The 25,421-nt window shown below is 44.0% G+C and overlaps 1 protein-coding gene across 1 annotated transcript in view; it reads left to right on the top strand.

The window, feature by feature from the left end:
* The window catches only part of SNAPC1 (small nuclear RNA activating complex polypeptide 1), a 37,943-nt gene extending 25,194 nt beyond the window's left edge, over positions 1-12,749 (top strand). Inside the window, exons 9-11 of the mRNA XM_068252093.1 lie at positions 1,815-1,950; positions 11,016-11,102; positions 12,554-12,749. Coding sequence (XP_068108194.1) covers positions 1,815-1,950; positions 11,016-11,102; positions 12,554-12,588 — 258 coding nt within the window. The 3' untranslated portion in view covers positions 12,589-12,749. The remainder of the gene's footprint in view (positions 1-1,814; positions 1,951-11,015; positions 11,103-12,553) is intronic.
* The last annotated feature ends 12,672 nt before the right edge of the window (positions 12,750-25,421 follow it).

Raw genomic sequence — 25,421 nt, 5'->3', positions numbered from 1 at the left:
TAAAATCGCTATTACTTTTCTTGTTGACAGATGATAATTCCCTAGTTTACCTGACTCTTATTTGGTACATCTGCCACACAAAGGAAGTTGCAGGGCATGCTGGGTTGTCCTTTTTTGCTTCTCTACTTTCCCCTCAGACTTCACTAATGCAGCCTGATTGGCTAAAGCCTCTTTCCCTCCTGTTTTCCCCTCCCACACCTCGGTTCCTTTCTGATTTTCCAATATTTCTTATGCTTAGACAATGCACTTTCTATAGTGGAGGGTAGTAATGCATACACGATCAGGCAGAGGAGAATAAGGGAGGAAATGACATCAGGATTGGCTTCAAAATAGTTATAGTTAAAATGGAAAATGCTAAGAAGGATTTTTTTTTTTACTGTAGAAAAATCACCAAGATCAAAACGTGGATAGTGCAATACATATGTTATTTTCAATAGTTTTTATTAGTTTTAACAAGCACAAGAACAAAATTAACAGTAGAACTACTGTGTCATTTTAAGCATTGCTATATCCGAACAAACAATAGTATAGGAAAAATGCATTGTATATTGACATAGGCATAACAGGTAATAATCATATAACGGTATCCCCCAAGTGTAGTAACTCAATGTTGAAGAGCCAATGTACTAAAAATTTTCAACCCCGCTGGGGAGGACAGCAACTGCCCATTCACAACACCAAATATGGCTGGGCAGAGCTGCCAACCCGTCAGTGCAACAAGTGCTCATGAGGTCCTGCTTCCTGTGAAGCAGGATCTTTATTACAAACAAAGAAAGGTCTAACTGTTGTAGAATTGTCCACAAAAGGTGATATCTCGGGGGTATGGTATTGAAGCTAAGCTGTGTAGGTTTATGCCTTGGCAAGTTAACAAGCCGTAGATAAAAGGTATGAGAATGAATAGAGTACAGAAGAAGGAATAGAAAAAAGTAATGAAATTTAGAGAGAAGAGGACCATGAGAGCGGGGGGCATGCAGTACTTCCATGAAGCGAGAAAAATATACACGAGGTAGATTAGCCCAGGTTAGTAATGTCTAAGTTGAGCAATACATATGTTAAGTAAGTAGAGCAAGTATGTATACAATACCAGTTGCCTGGCTGTCCTGCTGATCTATTGGCTGCTGTAGTGTCTGAATAACACCAGAAACAAACATGCAGCTAATGTTGTCAGATCTGACAATAATGTCAGAAACACCTGATCTGCTGCATGCTTGTTCAGGGTCCTATGGCTAAAAGTATTAGAGGCAGAGGATCAGCAGGATAGCCAGGCAACTGGAATTGCATAAAATAAAGTAAATATGGCAGCCTCCATATCCCTCCCAATTCAGTTGTCCTTTAAAGGTCAAAATGTATGAGGTGGCCCTACTTGGAGCTTTTTTTTAGTGTCCCCATAAACTGTGTGGCCACTCAGGTTTGCCGGGTCTCCCATCCATGTTGGAGCTCGGCACCACGTTCAAAGCTTTCATTGTTGGACACAGTAGGAGCAGGCCAATGCTCTGTCCACTATGCGCTCCCTCTTCGATATCGCCCCAGACCAGCTGTGCACAGCAACTGCACATAGGAATGTTCTGGGCATGTGCAGTTTGGAACATTCCTAACCACGCATGCGCTCAGAAGAAGGCATGTGGATTGGACAGAGCATGCACTTGTCAGCGGTGAACAGGAGGGGGCATAGCTCAAAATTCGGACGTGCTTTAAAATTTTTTTTCATAATTTTGAAAGTGTTGCTGCTTTCTTACTGAGAAAACGCTTTCCCTGAGGCTGTGTATGTTTTCTATAACCTGTATTGCTCTTATGTTTGTGTGCCTTCCATGTAGGCTGTGAAGTCCAGAAGGCACCGTCAGGTCCATCTGGCCTCTTCTGATTCTGGCTCTGAGAAGGTGAACACACAAGCAGAGAATAATAAACAGAACAACCAGAAGAGGAGGGCCACCAAGGAAGCACAGAAGCAAAGTATGTTGCCCGAGATGCCTAACCTACGATCTAGCCCAGGCATGGGAAAACTTGGCCCTCCAGCTGTTACGGAACTACAAGTCCCACAATGCATTGCAGGAGTCTGAGAGCCACAGTCATGACTCATAAAGGCAAATGCAGTGCTTTCCCCAGAATTTTTTTCCAGCATGGTGGCATGAAGAAGTAGCCGGGTGGAGCGAGATGAGGGATTACAGGGATGATGCTTCTCTGCACAACTCTGCTTACAGCAGAGGAGGAAGTGAGCTGATGACACCTGGGTGCTCACCAAAACTAGCCGGGTGGAGCACCCGGCTAAAAAGGCCTGGGGAGAACACTGGCAAATGCATTGTGGGACTTGTAGTTCCGTAACAGCTGGAGGGCCAAGTTTGCCCATGCCTGATCTAGCCTGTCAGTTACTGTGTGTAGCATCATGCCTCCATTGCCACAGAACATGCTATCATTACACTTCACAGTGCCTTAAGCCTGGTACACACCATGCAATTTCTCGTAAGATAGATGGGTCGATAGATAATTTCCGACAGGTCTGGTCTGATTTCCGATCGTTTTTCTGATCAATTTGCATAGAAGTGATCAGAAAATTGATCAGAAAAAAGATCAGTAATCATATCGGACCTGTCGTAAATTATCTATCGACCCATTTCTGATGGGAAATTGCATGATGTGTACCGGGCATTACTATACGGACATGACCACACCACTCTTAAGGTAAGGCATACATCAGGCAACTTGGCAGACAGTCGACCATCCAATTCAATTATTGTAATCGGAATTGGATGAAAATCTCTGCCGCCAAGTGCATGTCCGATCGACGGTGCTACTTATTTTGGGTCGAAATTGGTCGCATTAATTGGTCAGACATGCTGCAAGATGTAGGGCCGACTTGCTCGATCGAGTGCACAGCGGTAACAGCGAGTGATATCAGGAGAGACGTGATGAAACCCCCGCCGCTGTTCCCGCAAAGTATAAATGTGCTGTGTGCGTTAACGCATTTCCTGTCCCGTGCAGCGTGTATGTGGCTAATAGAAGAGCTGCGGAAGGTGGACGGGCTCAGGTAATGTATAAACGCACACTTACAGCACATTAGGGGAATCCTGAGAGATTTCAGCATGAAATCGATCGGGAATCGGCCTGCGGTGTATAGGCAGCCAACAGATCTCTCTAATCGTATTAGAGAGAGATTTGTTTCTTGGTCGAATCTGCCCATCATCGCTAGGTGTATGGCTACCTTTAAGCTGGATTCTCAGTGTGCTGTTGCTTAACCACTTGAGGACCCAGCCTTTACCCCCCCTTAAGGACCAGCGTGTTTTTTTGTGATCTGTGCTGGGTGGGCTGCAGCCCCCAGCACAGATCAGGTGGCATGCAGAGCGATCAGATCGCCCCCCTTTTTTTCCCCCCTATGGGGATGATGTGCAGGGGGGGGTCTGATCGCTCCGGTCGGCAGGCATGTTGCGGGGGGGGGGGTCACCTCAAAGCCCCCCTCCGCAGCGAAATTCCCCCCTCCCTCTCCTACCTGTCCCCCCTGGTGATCCGCGCTGCACAGGACGCTATCCTTCCTGTGCAGCCTGTGACATGGCTGCGATCCCCGGCTGCTGATTGGCTGGGGATCGCCAATCTGCCTTACGGCGCTGCTGCGCAGCAGCGCTGTTCAATGTAAACAGAGGAGACATACATCTCCTGCGTTTACATTTAGTCTGCGAGCCGCGATCAGCGGCTCGCAGGCTATTCACGGAGACCCGCTCCGTGATATAACAGGAAACGGCCGCTCGCGCGAGCGGCCTTTCCTGATTAATTAGGGAGGCACCTGGCGACGCAGATCTGCGTCGCTGGTCCTCCAGCTACCACTTTGCCGCCGCACGGTATGAGTGTGCGGTCGGTAAGTGGTTAAAGAGACTCTGAAGCGAGAATAAATAAAGCATGTGTGCCCCTGCTAAAACGCCGCTATCCCGTGGCAAAGCGGGGATCCCTTTACCCCCAAACCCTCCCCCGCAAAACTTGGTCGTCAACTTGGTCGTAAAATGTTCTCTTCCTGGAGGTAGGGCTAACGGCTGCAGCCCTGCCTTTCAGCAAGTCTATCAGACGCGCATCGCCGCCTCTCCCCCGCCCCTCTCAGTGAAGGAAGACTGAGAGGGGCGGGGGAGAGGCGGAGTTACGTGTCTAATAGACGCGCATGAGGCAGGGCTGCGGCGGTTAGCCCTGCCCCAATGCGGAAGCGCTCCCCGGCTGTACGGAGGGGATTTGGGGGTGAAGGGACCCCCGTTAAGCCGCGGCATGGCGGCGTTTTAGCAGGGGCACACATGCCCCTGCTATCTATGAGGTCAGAAGCGAGATTTATTCTCGCTTCAGACTCTCTTTAATGCACGCGGTATGATGAGCATGTGAACTGCAATAGACTGATCATAAACTTTAATACAAAGCTTGCGTGCAGTGAGTTGGAATAACGTGATCCGTTACAACGCAGACATGTGAACAGGCCCATAGGATTGTATGGGCAGTGGGCTGACATGTACACTATTCTCATGCTCATAGCATGTATGCATTTTACTATGCATTTTTACACACGTAAATGCACCCAAAGAAAATGCACCCTCTGTATTTCAGTGGCAAAAATGGATGTAGCTTTACTGATAGAATAGAGCGGTTGTTGCTCTTTCCCCTTACATGTGAATGTTATAATCTCACCTTGAATTGGCTGTGTCTAAGTTGATCTGAAACATGACCTGAAAGAATCATGCCTGGCAATAGGTCAACATATACATGATCCACAAATAACAATTAGGAAGCTTGTCACCATAAAAAATGTAATCGGGCAGCAGAATATCCCCTTAATAACTAGGAAGCGGCATGTTCCACAAAGAAATCTAGGCAGCATAATAAAATGAGGCTGGTTTCCCCAAACAACATAATTAGGCAGCATGCACATCCCAGTAAACAAAAACAGATCTCATGATAGACCGCAGTTACAGTTGGGGGAGGGGGAGGATGGGAGTGGAACCGCTCCCAGATCCTTTAACCACTTCGGTACCAGCAGCCCCAGTACCAGCAGCCTCTGCCCCCTAAGGACCAGAGGCTGCTGGTACACTAAAACGCGCGTACCAACGAATTGCCGCAATAATCCGTCGCTCCCGCTGGTCACGCCGGTCTGTCCCCGCCGCAGGCTGCTCTCTCTGCCGCCTCTTTCATTGGCTCCTGACCTTGTCACTCAATGGGATTGGCTTACAGTAAAGACAGGGCCAGGAGCCAATGAAAACTGCTTCTGCCCGGCTCACAGTGCTCTGCCGTCAGAGGCAGCAGGGCAGCACATTGTGGCGGGGACAGAGCGGCAGTAATGGCGGGGGCGCGCGGTGAATGGAACGTAGAGCTTACGTCTGGTCAGAACCGCAGCGCCACCCGCCCGACGTAGATTTGTACTGAGTCGGTCCGTAATCGGTTAAGATGCACCATATGTGCACCCCTGTGCATCCATCACTGTTCTCAGAATATTTATTTTTATTTCAATCTAATTGGGGATAGATTGCATAATATAGTGGAGAGACTGTCACTACATTAGTGATTTCCAACTGGGGAACAAACCAGTTACACACTATACTGGGCTGTTATCAACCCCTGTATATCTGGTGTAATATGATGGATTATGTTTATAAACGCACAGTAACAGTTTAGTGACCCACAGATCAGTGACCTGCCAAAGCAGGACAGGCAGGCTGTACCCAATAAGATCTTAAACATGACGATCATGGGGATAAACTTCAACTATTTTCACTAACTTGGTTCAATTTACAGGGTGATCTATATACACCACGGTTATCTGATGTATACCTCACACAAATAACACACACAAATGCATGTATACAACACTGGAGTTCATTCAGGATATCCATTATATACATCCATCTCTACACATTTCACAGAGCAAAGCCTTATTCTATATATGTTATGAATGCTCAACCAAAAGAGGATGTAGAAAACTGCACAGTCAGAGGATGCCTACAGTGAATGTCTAAGGCTAGGTTTCCACTTGTGCGGTTTGTGTCAGATTTTTCTCTCAGAAAATTTGCATTGATTTTGCAACTGACGGTGGTGAATGGGGCTGTTTCCATTTAATGCGAATTTTCGTTAGCGTTCGTACGCATGAAAAAAGTGAGGTCCTGTATTATTTCTTTGGACACCGCATACGATTCGCGTACAATGCTTTGTATAGGCAATGCGAATTTTCGCGTTACTTGCCTGAAAATTCGCATTAGATCCATGGTTACAGGAAGTGGTCAACAGTCATGACTAAGCTGTTACTAGGCAGATTATGCATATTTAAAGAGGAGCTGTTAGGTATAAGGTCTCAGAGAAAATAAACACATATATCAGTAGCTAAAGATTGGCTGTACTTACATTACATATGCATTTCACTGTCCACGTTTGGATTTCACAGAATTTGTATATAGTATATGCAGAGATAGATGCTCCTGACAGCTCATGGCAGGCTCCATGTTTTTCTGCCAAATGTGTCCTCATGTCCTGGCTGCTTCCTGATCACAGAAAAGCTCCTACTGAATAACACAGTGTGCAGTGAATATTAATGAGCCATGTGGCTAGGAACAATAGCTGACTCCTGCAGTGTACTCTGCCCGGAGATTTATCAGTGCTACGCGCTGGACTGATTACAAGCTGCTGTAACGTCTCATTAGCAGCCGAGGGGAGGGCCCCAGAATGCTTTGCAGTATAGTATGCGGCTTGCGTCCTCTTGGGTCTAACAGATTTTGCTGATAAGCACACATCAAAGGTAACTGAGATTTTTATCTTCACTAATGGCTTTTTGGCTTCCTTCTAAACTGTTTAACACAGGAGAATAGAGGTTTAAATTAGCTTCTGCAGCCTGACCGTTACTCTTTAACTAATGGGAATTTTCGCGTACGAAAATTCGCATAAAAAGCGTACAAATTTACATGCAAATTTTCCCCAATCAGAAAAATGTTATACGAGTTTTTTTGCAGGCGAAAATGTCACGCTACAGTGGAAACGTAGCCTCAATGTTCAGAAGTCGGCAGCATGGTGGCATAGTAATTAAAACCCTTCCCTTGCTTTTGCAGCACACTGATTTGAATCCTAGCCAGAGCACTATCTGCACAGAGTTTGTATATGTGCCTTCAGTACAGGTTAGCTAGGTATAGGGCGGGCATACGTTATCACTTGCCTCCCTCCAGCTTCAGCGGTGGCATCTGTGGCTTGTCTTGGTCTTCACTCCCTCAGCCGCGGCTGCCTGGAGTACAGCAGACACAGCCTGTTGGTATCTCCTTTTTGCCATCTCCTCATACAAATTCTTCCAAAGCACAAGCCACAATTACGATTCAGCCACAGCAAATACTGAAACCGGCTATTGAAATTAGTGACAGTTTCCATTTGGGAACCAGCAATTGACTGTCCACCCTCTTTGTCACCTGCAGCACCGGCCAGCTCCCCAGCACCGCTCGCACTGCATTGGGAAATAGGCCATGTGCAGCAGCACTGCGCGCAGCCATGACACCTCGTCCTCACCGCCTACATCACCAGCGGAGATCACTGCACATCAGGTGGCTGAGGGAGCGCTCCGGCGGGCAGCGTGAGTGGAGGCAGAAGTGTTGCCTCCAGTGCCGCCCCCAGCCATGACACTGCATCATGGCAGCGTTGCCCCTGGCCTCTCAGCCGCACCTCTCTCCTCCCAAGCGGCCGCGTTCTACAGCTGCCGTCCGCAAAATTCAATGGGATGAGGCCACGATTAACCAATCAGGCAGTCGCGATTTACCGGTAGATCGCGATCGACCTATTGGGCAGCCCTGCACTACACGTTACATACATAGACCTATGACTATGGTAGGGATTAGATGGTGAGCCGCTCTGAGGCACAGTTAAATGGTTATTTTAGTGGGGGAAAAAAACAGTTTAACTTTCCTGCGGATTCTTGCAGCCCCCTGCGGTCATCCTGTGCCTGTGCCAGCGACCCCTCAAAGCTGGATGGTCGTGGCCAGTCGGTGGCTGCTGCGCATGCACGGCCTCTGTGCCGAACGCACCCTCAATGCACTACGGTTCCTGTTAGCGGTCTGTGCATGCGCAGTACCGATTTTCCCGTGCTGCACATGCGCAGAATGCTGCTTTCTTTTAGATGACAAGACCACATACTCAGTACAGTGCAGCGGAAGATGTCGTGCTGTATAAATATGTTGCAGATTTAATACGGCACAACTGAACTGAGAGCAAGGAGTTCCTGAGCATTCCTATTGTTCGGTGAAGTAATCTCATTGAGGCCTCATTCACACTTAAAATCAAAAACGCAAGCATCCCCCCCCCCCCCACCCCGGCGCTCCACTGCACGCTGCATTTCTGGTAAAAGCGCTTTTCCAGAGCGGTTTTGTAATTCACTCCCTGACGCAAGTCAGGAAGTGAACTCTTTGACCCGGAAAAGAATAAATACAATGTATTATCCTTGAAAACACTCACACAATCACTGCACAAAGCAATTTTGTGAGCGTTTGTGTTTTTTCCTGTACCTTCCATTGAGGCAAAATGGCACAGGCACCGCTTTGCTGATCGGATCGGAAACAAATCGTTCAGCTGTGAACTCTCTCATAGGGAATCATTGCACAAGCATTTTTAGGGCGATTTTGAAAATCGCCTGCGCTTGAAAAAAGGGCAGAAATGCCCTTAGTGTGAAAATTATCAATTCGACCAGTTGACCTGACAACAAATTGTGTTGTGTGTACCAGCCTTTGTAAAGGGATTCTACTGTATTATCTTTCTAGTTAACTCCTAGGGACCAGCAAAAGTAGTTTACTAAATCAGAAGTTTACTATATCAGAATTGGTCATACAAAATGGCCTCAATTCTGGTAGCTATGTGAGGTAAATATTTTTTTTGTAGGTAAAATACCTCATGAAGTATTTTCCACTAGCAATTCTGAAAGATTTTTCTCCATTTCCGAACATGAGGTACCGTATATTCCGGCGTATAAGACAACTGGGCATATAAGACGACCCCCCCAACTTTTCCAGTTAAAATATAGAGTTTGGGATATACTCGCCGTATAAGACTACCCCTCTTCCAACGCTCACCAAATTAAAATAAAAATTAAAAAATCATGTACTGGTGCTGTGTATGAACAGATACTGGTGCTATAATGTATGTGTTACCCAGTATATAACAGTATATAGTCAATTGACTTGTTGCATTGGTCAACTCTCCTTGTCTACCTGTTTATCAGAGCGGTATGGAAGAATAGGTTGCGCTCCCTCAGCAGGGAGATCTGAGAGGCGGTAACAGGATAGGGCGTATCACCCGGCATCAATGACACCCGGCGTATAAGACGACCCTCAACTTTTCAGAAGATTTTCAAGGGTTAAAAAGTAGTCTTATACGCAGGAATATACAGTAAATGCATAAAGTGAGGTAAAAACATGAGGTATTTCAGCGGTAAGCATGCAGTAAATAGTAGTATTGTCTTCCATAAGTTAGAATAGTCTTTGGAAGTTTTTTTTTTTGCGGGGGGGGGGGTCTGCTTATGTAGCAGCCTGTGAAAAGTATATTTATAGGCATCCTTTATATATTAAAAAAATAAAACTACAAAGTTTTACTGTTTTTTTTTTTTTTTTTTACTATTCTTTTCTATTACATAGCCTGAATAGGAGCGACACTAAGACAGCAATAGGAACTAGACTAAAAACTGCAAAATGCATACAAATTGACTTTACCTCCAGGTACAGACAAGTCTTAAACTGATTGGTAAATTATGTGCTAACATGCCTCCTAATTCCCATGAGAATAGCTATTTTTAGTAAAATTAATGCAAATTACTTCATTCATTACCTCATAATTTACCTCATGAGGTAAAACATGAATAACATCTACCAGAATTGCTAAATGTCATTACCTCACGAGGTAAATGACTTCACCTGAGGTAATTTGTTTGCAAACCCTACCAGAATTGAGGCCATTGTATCTTTAAACAGACGCATTTGTTGGGACCAGAGGACTGAGTTTTACTATATCAGAGCAAGGAAATGAGCAGCGCTACTTAAAAACAGACTAGTGCCTACCTGCAAAAGAGTGCAAGCCCCACTTGTGGGGTCGAATACACACCGAGCATACACATGACCCGTCTACCACTAGAGGAGGATGTTGGTTTCCATTAACAGCTTGCATGCAACCTATTAAGTACTCGTCCCTCCCACTGCGAAGAAGTCAATCCTCCATGGGAGGGGCCTAACACTAACTAAATCCTAACCTATGTATATGCATAGCCTGGGTGCGGCTAATCAAATAAAATTGAAAATTGCGCAAAAGGTGGATCAGCGCAACACCAGGCCGCCTCTGAATGGCCTCCATCAGAGATGCGCTGAGCCCCCCCAGGAACTACAACCGCACCTTGGTTCAAGGTGCGTTTGTAGTTCCTGGGGGGGCTCAGCGCATCTCTGATGGAGGCCATTCGGAGGCGGCCTGGTGTTGCGCTGATCCACCTTTTGCGCAATTTACTATATCAGAGTTTCCTATAATGAGATTCTACTGTACTGTTTGTAGGATAGGGCATAAAACGCATGACCCCAGAAAGAAAGAAGTGATCTGTCCTGTATACAGACCTGGCACACAAGGTGTAAGTTGAAGGGGGGGGGGGGGGGGAATACAGATAATTAAAAAAAAAAAAGCAATGTTATTACTGGGATGTACCTAAAAAGAATGAAGATAAATCACAGCTGAGATGCAGAAGTTGAACATGGTCTCACCCTGGGATATATTATGATAATAATAATAGATGAATAAATCAATACAATATCAAAAATGTAATTAAAGAAAATAAAAACAATCAGCCTATCCAAAATCTTAAATCACATACCACTGTTTGCCTATCACATCGCGTTTCATCCAACTTTATATACATTATATATATTTGTTAGATTTCAGAAAATAAAGTTTATAAATAAATGAAACCTGGCAGTGATGTAGCAGACATAGGCGACGGTGGAGCTGAGAAATGTCCTGTATTACCAGCCACAATAGTGTTAGTGATTTGCGTGTTTGCTTTGCAGCTTACCTGAAGTTGACGATGAAGAAGAAAAAGAAGACTGCAAATATGCCAACGATTAGCGAAGAAACATCCTCTTCCAGCAGTGAAGGTGAGATCATTCTTCAGTAAATGTATTTGTGTGAGAAAGGAAAATATATATTGCGCACACTCTGGGTGCGCTCCAATTTCCTCTCTCCCCCTATGGTGCCCCTACATGGTACAATTTTTTTTTTTTTTTTTCAATTAGATAAATTTGTTCGTTTATCCTGTTACATCGAAAAAACCTGCATAGTTGTTTTCGAGGTACCATACACGAACGTTCGATTAGGCTGAAAATCTGGGGGAAATGAATATGCCGAAAAATCAAATTGAGAGAAAAGATCGAAATAAAAAATAAAGTATTCAATGGGAAGTTTTTTTTGTTTGTTTGTTTGTTTTTGTTTTTTTTTGCAACGCATTTTTTTTTTTTTTAAATCTAGAAATGAATTTTACCTCAGATAGTTACCACAGACAGCAGTTGTAGCTCAAAGCATCTAATGAGCTGTATTTTTCCTCTGAGTGGTTCAATTTATTTATTGTGAAGTTAATATTACAAGTTAATATTACCTCAGAGCAACTTATCAGCAACTGTGAATAGACTGCAGGCAGCTCTCCCTATACAGTAACAGACTAAAATGGAAGCAGACATAGGCCTCAATTCACTAAGCTTATCTCTTGTCTTTAATAACTCTTCTAGAGTTGTTACCATGGTGATAAGGCATGTAGTATTCAGGAAACATTTTACCTCAGGCAAGCCTAAAGTTAACTCTTCTGTCTTTAAATTAACTCTCCAATCCTTAAAATAACTCCAGAGTTAAAGACAGGCTGTTAATTAACTGCGTGTGAAAATAACTACAGAGGAGGTAAATTAACTACAGGAGAGGTAACTTAAGGAATGAAGAGGTAAGATAACTCTCTCACGTGTGGAGGTAAGTTTTCTCTTGCTTTATTATCTCTAGCATGATCTTAGTGAATTGAGGCCATAGTGTTAACAGCCTGTGTCAAATTACAACTTGTGATTAGACACAAATGAGGGGGAATTAAACAGGCTAAATTCTCTAAATTCATACAGGGTGCATTTCTCCGTTTTCCTTGTGTCCTGTGCAAAAGTTCAGGTCCACTTTAATGGCACCAACTAGGAATGAGGTATAGTTAATGGAATTCTAATTCCAAGCTGATACAGAATTATGCAAATTTGAAATGCTTGAAAGTGGACCAATAGAATGAAGCCAAGGTGGGATTCGATTAATCCATTTTCAAGATCGTATCTGTGGAAACCTCCGCCATGCCGGTTGACTATTTTTTTTTTTTTTTTTTAAGGAAACAATCAATGTTGCAATCATCCAAGATAGATTGGCCCACCAGCCTCTCTGTTTTCATACAATACAATCTGAAAGATCGAAAATACAATCGTTTACTAAAAATTGTACAGTTAATGAGCACCTTTTGAATATACAAGATTTGCTGTATTCCCGCTGTATTCATGCTTTATTATTATTATTATTATTTTATCTCTGACAGAAATTCCAGTTCCAAAAAAGAAGCGGAAACGTTAACTTCTTGACGACTGTACCGAATCAGGATAGAACATTGAAATCAACATTGCAAAATATTTGTATATAAATGTCCGTTTCATATTTATTTTTGTAAGTTTTTGTTTTATAATAACCTAATTTGTTGTAAAACTCTCTATATTTGGTTAATGAAAATAAAATGAAGTAAAACCAATCTATAATTGGCTAATAGGAGTGAGAATGAAATGTTATCTATGGAATTCTAGACTTTCGCATGGGCCTTTTAAATTACACGACTTTTAACCTACATAAAGGCGGTAGATTATCATTTCCCACACAATCATAAAAGCTGGGGGTACTAGAGAGCTCCACCCAACATAATAATGCAAAATTATAAAGAATCTTTATTAAACAAGAATGTAAGACAACACGATTAAAACCAGGGGAGGGGGAGAAAAGGGCGCATGACCAGTGGGTAATATGGTCAAGGCCGGTACTAGACTTTTTGCCGCATGAAGCAATACCTTGTGAGGGACCCTTAAAGAGACGCTGTTCTCGCTTCAGAGCTCATAGTGTGCCCCTGCTAAAACACCACTATCCCGCGGCTATCCCCCAACCCTCCCCCCCCCCCCCCCCCCGCAAAATCAACGACCAAATTGGTCGTAGATTTTGCTACTCCTAGAGGCAGGGCTAACAGCTGCAGCCCTGCCTCCAGTCGCGTCTATCAGCGGCGCATTGCCGCCTCTCCCCCGCCCCTTTCAGTGAAGGAAGGCGGGGGAGAGGCGGAGATACGCGCTGACAGACGCGCGTGGGGCAGGGCTGCGGCGGTTAGCCCTGCCTCAATCAGGAAGTGATCCCAGGCTGCACGGAGGGGATTTTGGGGGGTAAGGGACCCCCGTTTAGCCGCGGGATAGCGGTGTTTTAGCAGGGGCACACATGCCCCTGCTAACTATGAGCTCTGAAGCGAGATTTATTCTCGCTTCAGAGTCTCTTTAAGCACCCCTTCCCACAGACTGGCGCTATGCTTACCTCCCTTTGCATCACTCACTCGCTCTCAGCAGATTAGCGATGGGATCACAAGTCACACGTGAAGTCTTGCTTGCCTACAGCAGTGCCTCATGTGACCCTAGAGCATGTAACAGGTCATTTGAGGCACCGCTGTAGCCATGGATACAGAACGCTGGATGGGCGGACGGAGATCTCATCGCTAGATTGCTGAGCAGGTGAGTGAAGCGGTGCCACACATCTTGGAAGGGGGAGTGCCAAGGTGAAAGACATTTGGGAGGGGAGCCGTCCTCTAATTGTTCCCACCCTGACTCACAATGCTTCATGAAAGAACCGCCCCTGAATATGGTACATGGTGCTAATCATAATAATATCATAGTCACGGTTTTAGATAAAAAAAAATGGTATGAAATAAATAGAATGTATACCAGGAAACTGGTATTGAAAAGGTGTGCAAAGTTTGCACTAAATCATGTTTAGGCTGATACAACTGGCAATTGTATAGAACATGCACTGGGTAACAGAAAATATAAAGTTCCAAGGTGCAAATTGTTTATCCTCAGAAGAAAATGAATGGGGCAGGGGGAAAAAGGAGAGGTCACTCCAAATGACTGTATTAAAGTGTCTAATTCAAAAATTAAGAGATATGTGCAAATCGGCAAAGCTCTTTATCCGACCCTCACCCCATCCCTCCAAGCAGGTTCACCACTCCTGCTCCACACAGTGATCACAGAAACCATTAGGAGGCACTCCGCAGGCTGGAACTTGTGTTCACATTTATTGCATGTCAGTACACTACGTTACGGGCTCCGCCCTTCATCAGCTTGCATTAAATGTGAACGCAAGTTCCAGCCTGTGGAGTGCCTCCTTCTCATTGTTTCTGGTTAGCGCGCTCGCCTTGCAGCGCTGGGTCCCTGGTTCAAATCCCAACCAGGTCAACATCTGCAAGGACCTTGTATGTTTTCAATCCGTGTCTGTGTGGGTTTCCTCTGGGCACTCTGGTTTCCTCCCACATCCCATAAACATACAGATAAGTGAATTGGCCCTAGACTGCGATACATACACTTCATGATACATACAAAGACATATGATTATTGTAGGGATTCGATTGTGAGCTCCTCTGAGGGACAGTTGGTGACAAGACAATATACTCTGTACAGCGCTGTGTAATATGTTGGTGCTGTATAAATACTTAAATCTACTGTGACAATAAGCACAATTACAGGTGTCCCCAGACGCTGACTGCCCCATGTTCAGCACCCTGCTGTGTCAGAGAATACTCAACCACTTTAATTCCTCATTTCGCTTGCATTCCCAGCAGTACTTGGAACATAAAGGCTGCCATATTGATTTCCTTTTAAAGGACATCTGAACTGAGAGCGATATTGTGGCTGCCATAATTATTTCCTTTTAACAATGTACATGGCCTGGCTATCCTGCTGATCCTCTGCCTCTATTACTTTCAGCCATAGACCCTGAACAAGCATGCAACAGATCAGATGTTTCTGACTGAAATCTGACTAGATTACCTGCATGCTTAGCACAACGGGGGAAAGAGGCGCCCTGGTATGATAAAAGCGTCTAAAAACAGCTTAAAAACAATAAGTATTATGAGGTGGCTTACCTCAATGACGAAATCTCTAATAATACAAAAGATTTTTTTATTTAGCACAGGCAACGCGTTTCACCGGTCTTAGCCCGCTTCCTCGGGCCATTAACAGTGCCTATAACAGCAAAAGAAACGGATTTTGCTGTTATAGGCACTGTTACTGGCCTGAGGAAGCGGGCTAAGACCCGCGGAACGCGTTGCCTGTGCTAAATAAAAAATCTTTTGTATTATTAGAGATTTCGTCATTGAGGTAAGCCACCTCATAATACTTATTGTTTTTGAGCTGTTTTTAGACTCTTTTATCATACCAGAGCGCCTCTTTACCCAGATGTGCAAAGTATACCCCCGGACATTCCCTGTCCGAGGGGTGGTGACATACCAATGGTGGTTCTTCCACAATAGATTTCTGTCCCCTGTTTTCTTCCTAGAGAGTGATCTCCTGGTTCCGGCTGGGACCACCCCGAGTGGAGTTGGGTTTGTTGTCTCCACCTGCTTCCTGTGGTTGGTTGCCCCCTGCAACCCTCCTTTGTGAGTAGTACTCATTATTTTATCACCTTTATGTGATCACAGACGTATTGCACTACTGGGCTCCCGTTCTTTTGTCTCCTGTGCCTTTTTCTAGAGGGTGCTGAGCCACCCCTACCACAGTACCTGCATGCTTGCTTCAGGTGTGTGGTTACAAGTAGTATCTGAATCCAAGAGATCAGCAGGATGCAAGGCAATCTGCATACAGTTGGCATAGAAGCCATAAATATTTCATCTCATTAACCATGATCAGAGATAAACTGATGATGATTAAAAAAAAAAAAAAATTGTAAAAAAAAAACACCATACAGATAAATTAATTGGCTTCCCTCTTAATTCGCCCTAGACTACGATACATATACAACATGATACATACATAGACATATGACTATGGTAGGGATTAGATTGTGAGTTCCTCTGAGGGACAGTTAAGACTACCCTGTACAGCACTGCGTAAGATATCAGCGGTGTATACATATTTAAATATGAGCCAGCGATCAGCGCTGGGACCCACTGTTTCCTGATGTGAGCTCCTGTCAAATCTCGCGCCTCATGAGATGACGCCATATGGCGTTGCGAGAGCCTCTTTGCCGCCACCATCCTGCGCTAGGCAGTCGGCAAGAGGTTAAAGGAAAACTGTGGTGAGAAGTATGCGGAGGCTGCCATATTTATTTCCTTTTAGAAAATACCAATTGCCTGGCTGTACTGCTGGTCTTTTTGGCTGCGTTAGTGTCTTAATCACACCAGAAACAAGCATGCAGCTAATCTTGTCAGACCTGACAATAACGTCAGAAACGCCTGATCTGCTGCATGCTTGTTCAGAGTCTATAGCTAAAAGTATTAGAGGCAGAGGATCAGCAGGACATACTAACCTCACCGTCAGTTCCTCTCAGAAGCTTACCATTTTCTTCTTACAGTGATCCCTTCCAGTTCTGATAATATTTTGTCAGAACTGAAATATACAAGTTGCTGTCAGTAATACAGTATATCAGCAGTTATAATGTGCAAGGTAATGTCCATGTTTTCCTATGGCTCAAGTGGCTGATATTACAGTACAACAGTGTGCTGACCAGGAAGCTGTTAGGGGGTAATGGCCATTTTCAAAATGGAGGATGGAGAATTCCATTGATCACAGTGGACAAATGGGACGCAGGAGAGGAGAAAGAGATTAGTATGCTACACAGGAGGTAAGTATGACCTGTGTATGGTTATTTTGACTTTTTTTTATTTTCAGTTGAGGTTCTCTTTAATCAATTTCTCTCAGTTATAACTGAAAAGACAACTGATTTTCAAAGTAATGCCCATGTTTTCCTATGGCTTAGTTCCCACTATATGAGTTTTAACTGAAAGCTTTTTCACAATACATTTTGAAGTTAAAACACATCAGTTTTTCAGTGTTTAGAGTAAGGCTGCATTTCCACTTGTGCGGTGCGAATCGCCGAGGTAAAAATTCGCATGCGGATGCGAATTTCGCATGCGGGTGCATGCGAATTTTCATGCGAAGTCGCATGCGAATTCGCATGGATGACGATGCATGCGAATTTAACCTTGGCAGTGCTGGAGTGCTTTTTCCATTGTTTCTATGCGAATTCGCATGAAAATTCGCATGAAAATTCGCATACCTAAACCGCATGCGAATTTCCTATTAAATGCATTGCATGCGATTCGCATAGCGGTATGCGGTATGCGAATTCTGATGGCTCTGCCATCTGAATTTTTTCTGCACAGAAAAACGCACAGGAATCCTGACAAGTGGAAACAGTCCCATTCACTTGTATTGCTATGCGAATTTGCATGCGAAAAACGCATGCGAATTCGCGATAGTGGAAATGAGCCCTAAAAGAGACCTGATCTGACAAATTTTGGCCCGGTCCATCTCCTCATGGGGTATTCTCAAGTGTTTATTTGCAAAAAAAAAAAAAAAATCACCCCCTGAACAGCAGTGGCACAATATGACAGCCAAATAGTGTGCAAATCAGTAGTAAGGCTCGCATCTCTGTATACATTCTTTCCAGGTAGTTGCAAAGAATAAATGGAATACCAAGAAAGTCCCATCAGGAAATTAACTAGTCTAAAACCTGTCAGATCTGTCAGGTTTTTACTTCCTTCTGGAAGTGACAGAAGCATAGTAAAAAATAATTTGGATTTCATGTGATGCTAGCAGAAATGTGTATATATACAGTGGCTTGCAAAAGTATTCGGCCCCCTTGATATTTTCCACATTTTGTCACATTACTGCCACAAACTTGAATCAATTTTATTGGAATTTCACGTGAAAGACCAATACAAAGTGGTGTACACGTGAGAAGTGGAACGAAAATCATACATGATTCCAAACATTTTTTACAAATCAATAACTGCAAGGTGGGGTGTGCATAATTCAGCCCCCTTTGGTCTGAGTGCAGTCAGTTGTCCATAGACATTGCCAGATGAGTGCTAATGAGTGCTAATGACTAAATAGAATGCACTGTATAATCTAATGTCAGTACAAATACAGCTACTCTGTGACGGCCTCAGAGGTTGTCTAAGAGAATCTTGGGAGCAACAACACCATGAAGTCCAAAGAACACACCAGACAAGTCAGGGATAAAGTTATTGAGAAATTTAAAGCAGGCTTAGGCTACAAAAAGATTTCCAAAGCCTTGAACATCCCACGGAGCACTGTCCAAACGATCATTCAGAAATGGAAGGAGTATGGCACAACTGTAAACCTACCAAGACAAGGCCGTCCACCTAAACTCACAGGCCGAACAAGAAGAGCGCTGATCAGAAATGCAGTCAAGAGGCCCATGGTGACTCTGGACGAGCTGCAGAGATCTACAGCTCAGGTGGGGGAATCTGTCCATAGGGCAACTATTAGTCATGCACTGCACAAAGTTGGCTCGCATGGAAGAGTGACAAGAAGAAAGCCATTGTTAACAGAAAAGCATAAGAAGTCCCGTTTGCAGTTTGCCACAAGCCATGTGGGGGACACAGCAAACATGTGGAAGAAGGTGCTCTGGTCTGATGAGACCAAAATGGAACTTTTTGGCCACAATGCAAAACGCTATGTGTGGCATAAAACTAACACTGCACATCACTCTGAACACACCATCCCCACTGTCAAATATGGTGGTGGCAGCATCATGCCCTGGGACAGCTCTTCAGCAGGGACAGGGAAACTGGTCAGAGTTGATGGGAAGATGGATGGAGCCAAATACAAGGCAAACTTGGAAGAAAACCTCTTGGAGTCTGCAAAAGACTTGAGACTGGGGCAGAGGTTCACCTTCCAGCAGGACAACGACCCTAAACATAAAGCCAGGGCAACAATGGAATGGTTTAAAACAAAACATATCCATGTGTTAGAATGGCCCAGTCAAAGTCCAGATCTAAATCCAATCGAGAATCTGTGGCAAGATCTGAAAACTGCTGTTCACAAACGCTGTCCATCTAATCTGACTGAGCTGGAGCTGTTTTGCAAAGAAGAATGGGCAAGGATTTCAGTCATTAGATGTGCAAAGCTGGTAAAGACACACCCTAAAAGACTGGCAGCTGTAATTGCAGCAAAAGGTGGTTCTACAAAGTGTTGACTCAGGGGGCTGAATAATTACGCACACCCCACTTTGCAGTTATTGATTTGTAAAAAATGTTTGGAATCATGTATGATTTTCGTTCCACTTCTCACATGTACACCACTTTGTGTTGTTCTTTCTCGTGGAATTCCAATAAAATTGATTCATGTTTGTGGCAGTAATGTGGCAAAATGTGGAAAACTTCAAGGGGGCCAAATACTTTGGCAAACCACTGTATATATATATATATAGAGAGAGAGAGAGAGAGAGAGAGAGAGAGAGAGAGAGAGAGAGAGAGATATTTTACATGTTACATTTTTTGCTAAAGTGGTTCTTTAAAGTGTACCCAAGATGATATGTGACGTGATGAGATAAACGTGTATGTACAGTACACAACATATTAATAACTAGGCTATTTTACTTGTTTTATTTTGCTGCCTGAAAGAGTTTATTACTAGGCATGGAAGTGACAGCTTCTATCTTGTTGGAAATATAGTATACATCACTGATAAGCTAATTACAACCATAAAAGTTTTCCTGGCAGAATCCAACTTCTGAGGGTAGGGGGAGAGAAAATACATGAGCTATTGACCATTTTCTAACTCTGGGACACTTAGTAGGCTGCCACTGATTAGAGGCCGTAAAACATTCAACCTACTTTTTAAATGTTTAAATATAAAAGAAAACCATGGGATACTTAAAGAAAACCTGTACTGAGAAAAACGGCCCCTGGGGGGTACTCACCTCGGGAGGGGGAAGCCTCCGGATCCTATCGAGGCTTCTCCCGTCGTCCTGCGTCCCACGGGGGTCCCACTGTGCCCCCCTGAACGGCGGCAATGTAAATATTTACCTTCCCGGTTCCTGGGTAGGCGCAGTAGAGGCACTGCGCTCCGAAGTAGGCGGAAATACTTCTACTTCGGACCCGAAAGACGAAACAGCGCCCCCGCTGGAGCCTGGAAAGGTAAATATTGAACAGGCTGTCGGGTCTGTTCGGAGGGCTGCAGCGAGACCCCCGTGGGACAGAGGAGGACGGGGGAAACCTCATTAGGATCCATAGGCTTCCCCCACCCGAGGTGAGTTCCCCCCAGGGACACTTTTTTACATTACAGTGTCTGTTGAAAAAGTAATTTTTAGGAGTAGGAGGATAAAAATAATTATCTCATCCGTTTGTTTTCACCTCTGGTTTCCCCAGTATAGCTATAGAAATATGGCTAGTGTTGATCTTCAAAGCCATTCCGTCATTTTCAGATGGATCCTGTGCAGTGTAGTGCCATTCCCAGGATTGGTAATGAATTGCAGCCATTAGGTTTCCATTTCCTGCTACAACACCTCATTCCTTCCTAGAGTGAAGAGAAGACCGCTGGGCAGCCGTCCAATCAGAACTCTTATGTGAGATGCGGGAATGCTGACATAGCTTTCCCTGCTCTATCTGGTATCCAGACACTTGTGTATTCCCCTGTCAGTGTGGTTGTTTCTGTAGGTCATCAGTCATCCTGCAGTGCTCAGTGAAACTGACATTGTCATAGTTCATAAATCACTGCCTCTACCGATGTGCATTTCACAGTCACAAAGTAAAGAGATAGAATGCCTAAAGTGCAATCCCTTTCATTAAAAGATGGATATGACCTAAAGTATATCTTTGGTATGCAAGGCAGGCATTTTTTAATGTTATGATAATCTATATATATAAAATCGGATGTATGTATGTATGTGTGTGTGTATGTGTGTGTGTATGTGTGTGTGTATGTGCCGCGATCACGCGAAAACCGCTTGACCGATTTGAACGAAACTTGGTACACAGATCCCTTACTACCTGGGATGATATGTTCTGGGGGTCTCGCGGCCCCCCTGTACATGTGGGCGGAGCTACAAACAGCCAATCAGATTCCACCCATTCAAGTCAATGAAAAAATGTAAAAGGCTGCCATTCTCACAGTAATCAAGCCAAAGTCCCCACACTTGGCACAGTTGGTCACTTGGTGACCGAGGTTACAAATCCAGGAAAAGTGGGCGGAGCATAAAACAGCCAATCAAATTTCAGCCGTTCATTTTAAATGGGAAAATGTAAACTGCAGCCATTCTTAGACTGTTAATCGCAGGATTCTCAAACTTGACACACTTGGTCACTGGGTGAATGCGATTAAGATTCAAGAAAATGGGTGGAGCCTACAACAGCCAATCAAAATTCACCTATTGATTTTCAAGGGGAATATTTAAACTGCTGCTATTCTTACACTGTTAATGGCAGAGGCTTCAAACTTCCTACAGTCGGTCATTGGGTAACTGGGGTCCAAATTCACTAAAGGGGCGGGGCCACATACAGCCAATCAGATTTCCTTAGTGGATAAACTGCTTCCATTCACACATTTTTTGATGCCAGGAACCTGAAAACTCACACACTTGGTCACTGGGTGACTGTGTGTCAAGGTTACAAAAAGTGGGTGGAGCCAAAACAACTTTTACTGGGAAAATATAAACTGCAACCATTCTTACACCGTTAATGGCAGGGTTCTCAAACTTTGCACAGTTGGTCATTGGGTGACAGATTAAGATTTTGGAAGGTGGGTGGAGCCTACAACAGCCAATAAAAATTCACCTTTTGATTTTCAAAGGGAATATTTCATCTGCTACCATTCTCTTATACTGGTAAAAGCAGATGCCTCAAACCTGGTACAGTTGGACACTGGGTGACTAGGGTCCAAATTCAGGAAGGGGGCAGAGCCACAAACAGCCAGATTTGTTTATTTTTCAATGGGAATATACAAAGTATTGATACCAAGGACCCCAAAGCTGATAAACTTGATAATTGAGTGACTGTATGTCAAGGTTAGAAAAAGTGGGCAGTGCCAACAACTTCATTTTTTACATTGCAGGGTTCCCAAACTTTACACAATTGGCCACTGGGTGACTGGGATGAATATTCAGAAATGTGGGTGGAGCCTACAACAGCCAATCAAAATGAACCTATTGATTTTCAAGGGGAATATTCACATTGCTACCATTCTTACACTGTTAGTGGCAGAGGCCTCAAACCTGATACAGTCAGTCATTGGGTGACTGGGGTCCAAATTCACTATAGGGGTGGAGCCACAAACAGCCAATCAGATTTGTTAGATTGATTTCAGCCATTCTGTTATTGGCAGGGTTCTCAAACGTGACACAGTTGGCCACTGGGTGACTGGGACTAATATTCAGAAAAGTGGGTGGAGCCTACAGCAGCCAATCAAAATTCACCTTTTGATTTTCAAGGGGAATATTTACATTGCTGACATTCATGCACTCTTAATGGCAGAGGCCTAACATCTGCTACAGTCAGTCACTGGGAGACTGGGGATTAAATTCTGAAAGGAGCGGGCCAAAAACAGCCAATCAGATTTGTTTAATTTCAATGGTGAAATGCAACTTATTGATGCCAAAGCTCATAAACTTGGTCATTAAGTGACTGTATGTCAAGATTGGAAATAGTGGGCAGAGCCAAAAACAACTAACTTTTTACATGGGGAAATGTAAACTGCAGCTTTTCTTACACTGTTAATGGCAGGGTTCTCAAACTTCACACAGTTGGTCACTGGGTGACTAGAATTAATATTCGGAAAAGTAGGTGGAGCCTACAAGAGCCAATCAAAATTCACCTATTGATTTTCAAGGGGAATGTTGAAACTGCAGCCATTCTCACACTGTTAATAGCAGAGGCCTCAAACCTGCTACAGTCGGTCGTTAAAGAGAACCTGAACTGAAAATAAAAAGTCAAAATAAACATGCACAGGTCATACTTACCTCCCGTGCAGTCTACTCCCCAATCTCTTTCTCCTCTCCCGTGTCCCATTTGTCCACTGTGATCAATGGAATTCTCCGTCCTCCATTTTAAAAATGGCCATTACCCCATAACAGCTTCCTGCTCATCACACTGTTAAACTGTAATATCGCTCACTTGAGCCATAGGGAAACATGGACATTACCTTGTACATTCAGTTGTAACTGACAGCTGCTGATATATAACTGACAGCAACTGGTATATTTCAGTTCTGACAAAATATTGTCAGAACTGGAAGTGATCACTGTAAGGAGAAAATGGTGAGCTTCTGAGAGGAACTGACAGTGAGGTAAGTATGTAATATTCATTTGCAGCGACGTCATGTGTTTATTTTAAATAATTTTACTCACTTCAGGTTCCCTTTAAGTGTTTGGGGTTCAAATTCAGTAAAGAGGCGGAGCCAAAAACAGCCAGATTTCTTTGCTGGATAAACTGCTTATATTAGCACAATTTTGATGCCAGGAACCCAAAAGCTCACAAACTTGGTCATTGAGTGGTGACTGTGTGTCAAGGTTACAAAAAGTGGGTGGAGTTAAAAACAGATTTTTCTGGGAAATTGTAAACTGCAGCCCGTCTTTACTGTTAATGGCAGGGTTCTCAAACTTAGCATAGCTGGTTACCGGGTGACTGGGATTAATATTCAGAAAAGTGGGTGGAGCCTAAAAATGCCAATCAAAAATCACATGTCACTTTTCAAGGAGAATATTAAAATTGCTGCCATTTTTGCACTGTTAATGGCACAAGCCTCAAACCTGGTACAGTTGGTCATTGGGTCACTGGGGTTCAAATTCAGAAAAGGGGACAGAGCCACAAACAGTGAATCAGATTTGTTTCATTTCATGGGAAAATACAAATTATTGATGCCAAGGACCCCAAAACTCACAAACTTGGGCATTGAGTAGTGACTTTGTGTCCAGGTTACAAAAAGTGGGCGGAGCCAAAAACAAATTTCACTGGAAAAGTGTAAACTGCAGCCCTTCTGTTTATTTTAGGGTTCCCAATCTTTGCCCAGATGGTCACTGAGTGACTGAGATTAATATTCAGGGAAGTGGGTGGAGCCTATAGTAGCCAATCAAAATTCACCTGTTGATTTTCAAGTGGAATATTTAAATTGCTGCCATTTTTACACTGTTAATAGCAGATGCCTCAAACCTGCTACAGTTGGTCATTGGTTGACTGGGGTTCAAATGCTGGAGAGGGGTGGAGCCACAAACAGCCTATCTGATTTGTTTAATTTCTATGGGAATATACAAATTATTGATGCCAAGGACCCCAAAGCTCACAAACTTGGTCATTGAGTGTTTGTGCGTTAGGGTTAGAAAGTGGGCGGAGCCAACACCAGTCAAATACATACCCGGGCAACGCCGGGTCATCAGTGGGTGAAGACAAATACAAATTTCACTGAGAAAATGTAAACTGCAGCCATTCTGTTAATGGCAGGGTTTTTAAACTTTGCACAGTTGGTCACTGGGTGACTGAAATTAATATTCAGAAAAGTGGGTGGAGCCTACAAAAGTGAATCAAACTTCACCTGTTGTTTTTCAAGGGGAATATTTAATTGCTACCATTCTTGAACTGTTAATGGCACAGGCCTCAAACCTGGTACAGTTGGTTATTGGGTGATTGGGGTTCAAATTCAGAAAAGGGGGTGGAGCCACACACACCCAATCAGATTTGTTTCATTTCAATGCAGATTATTGATACCAAAGACCGCAAAGCTCACAAACTTGGTCAGTGAGTAATTGTGTGTTAGGGTTAGAAAAAGTAGGCGGAGCCAACGACAGCCAAATACATACCCGGGCAACGCCGGGCAATCAGCTAGTGTATTTATATAATACTGACACTTTCCACGGTGCTTTCCGGAGTGCATAGTCCTATTACAATCTCATAATCTAATCTCGTCTAGAGTTGGCTCGACCCTCCGATTTTAGGTTCGCGAACCTCGAACGCGAACTTCCTCAAAAGTTCGAGTTTGTGCGAACTTCGCGAAACGCCATAGACTTCAATGGGCAGGCGAACTTTCAAAACTACAAACACTAATTCTGGCCACTAAAGTGATGGAAAAGATGTTTCAAGGGGTCTAACACCTGGATGGGGGCATGGCGGAGAGGGATACACGCCAAAAGTCCCGGGAAAAACCCGGATTTGACGCACAGCAGGGTTTAAGGGCAGAAATCACATTGCATTGCTAAATTGGAGGCCTAAAGTGCTTTAAAACATCTTGCATGTGTGCACATCAATCAGGTAGTGTAATTAGTGTACTGCTTCACACTGACAGACCAAACTCACTGTGAAACGCAACCGCAAACAGCTGTTTGTGTAGTGACGGCAGTGCTGGACTGGTGCGCACCATGGCGAGAGTGCAGGCGAT

This window comes from Hyperolius riggenbachi, chromosome 9 (assembly GCF_040937935.1).
Source record: "Hyperolius riggenbachi isolate aHypRig1 chromosome 9, aHypRig1.pri, whole genome shotgun sequence".
Taxonomy (NCBI): Eukaryota; Metazoa; Chordata; class Amphibia; order Anura; family Hyperoliidae; genus Hyperolius; species Hyperolius riggenbachi.
This window is presented reverse-complemented; position numbering and strand designations above follow the sequence as displayed.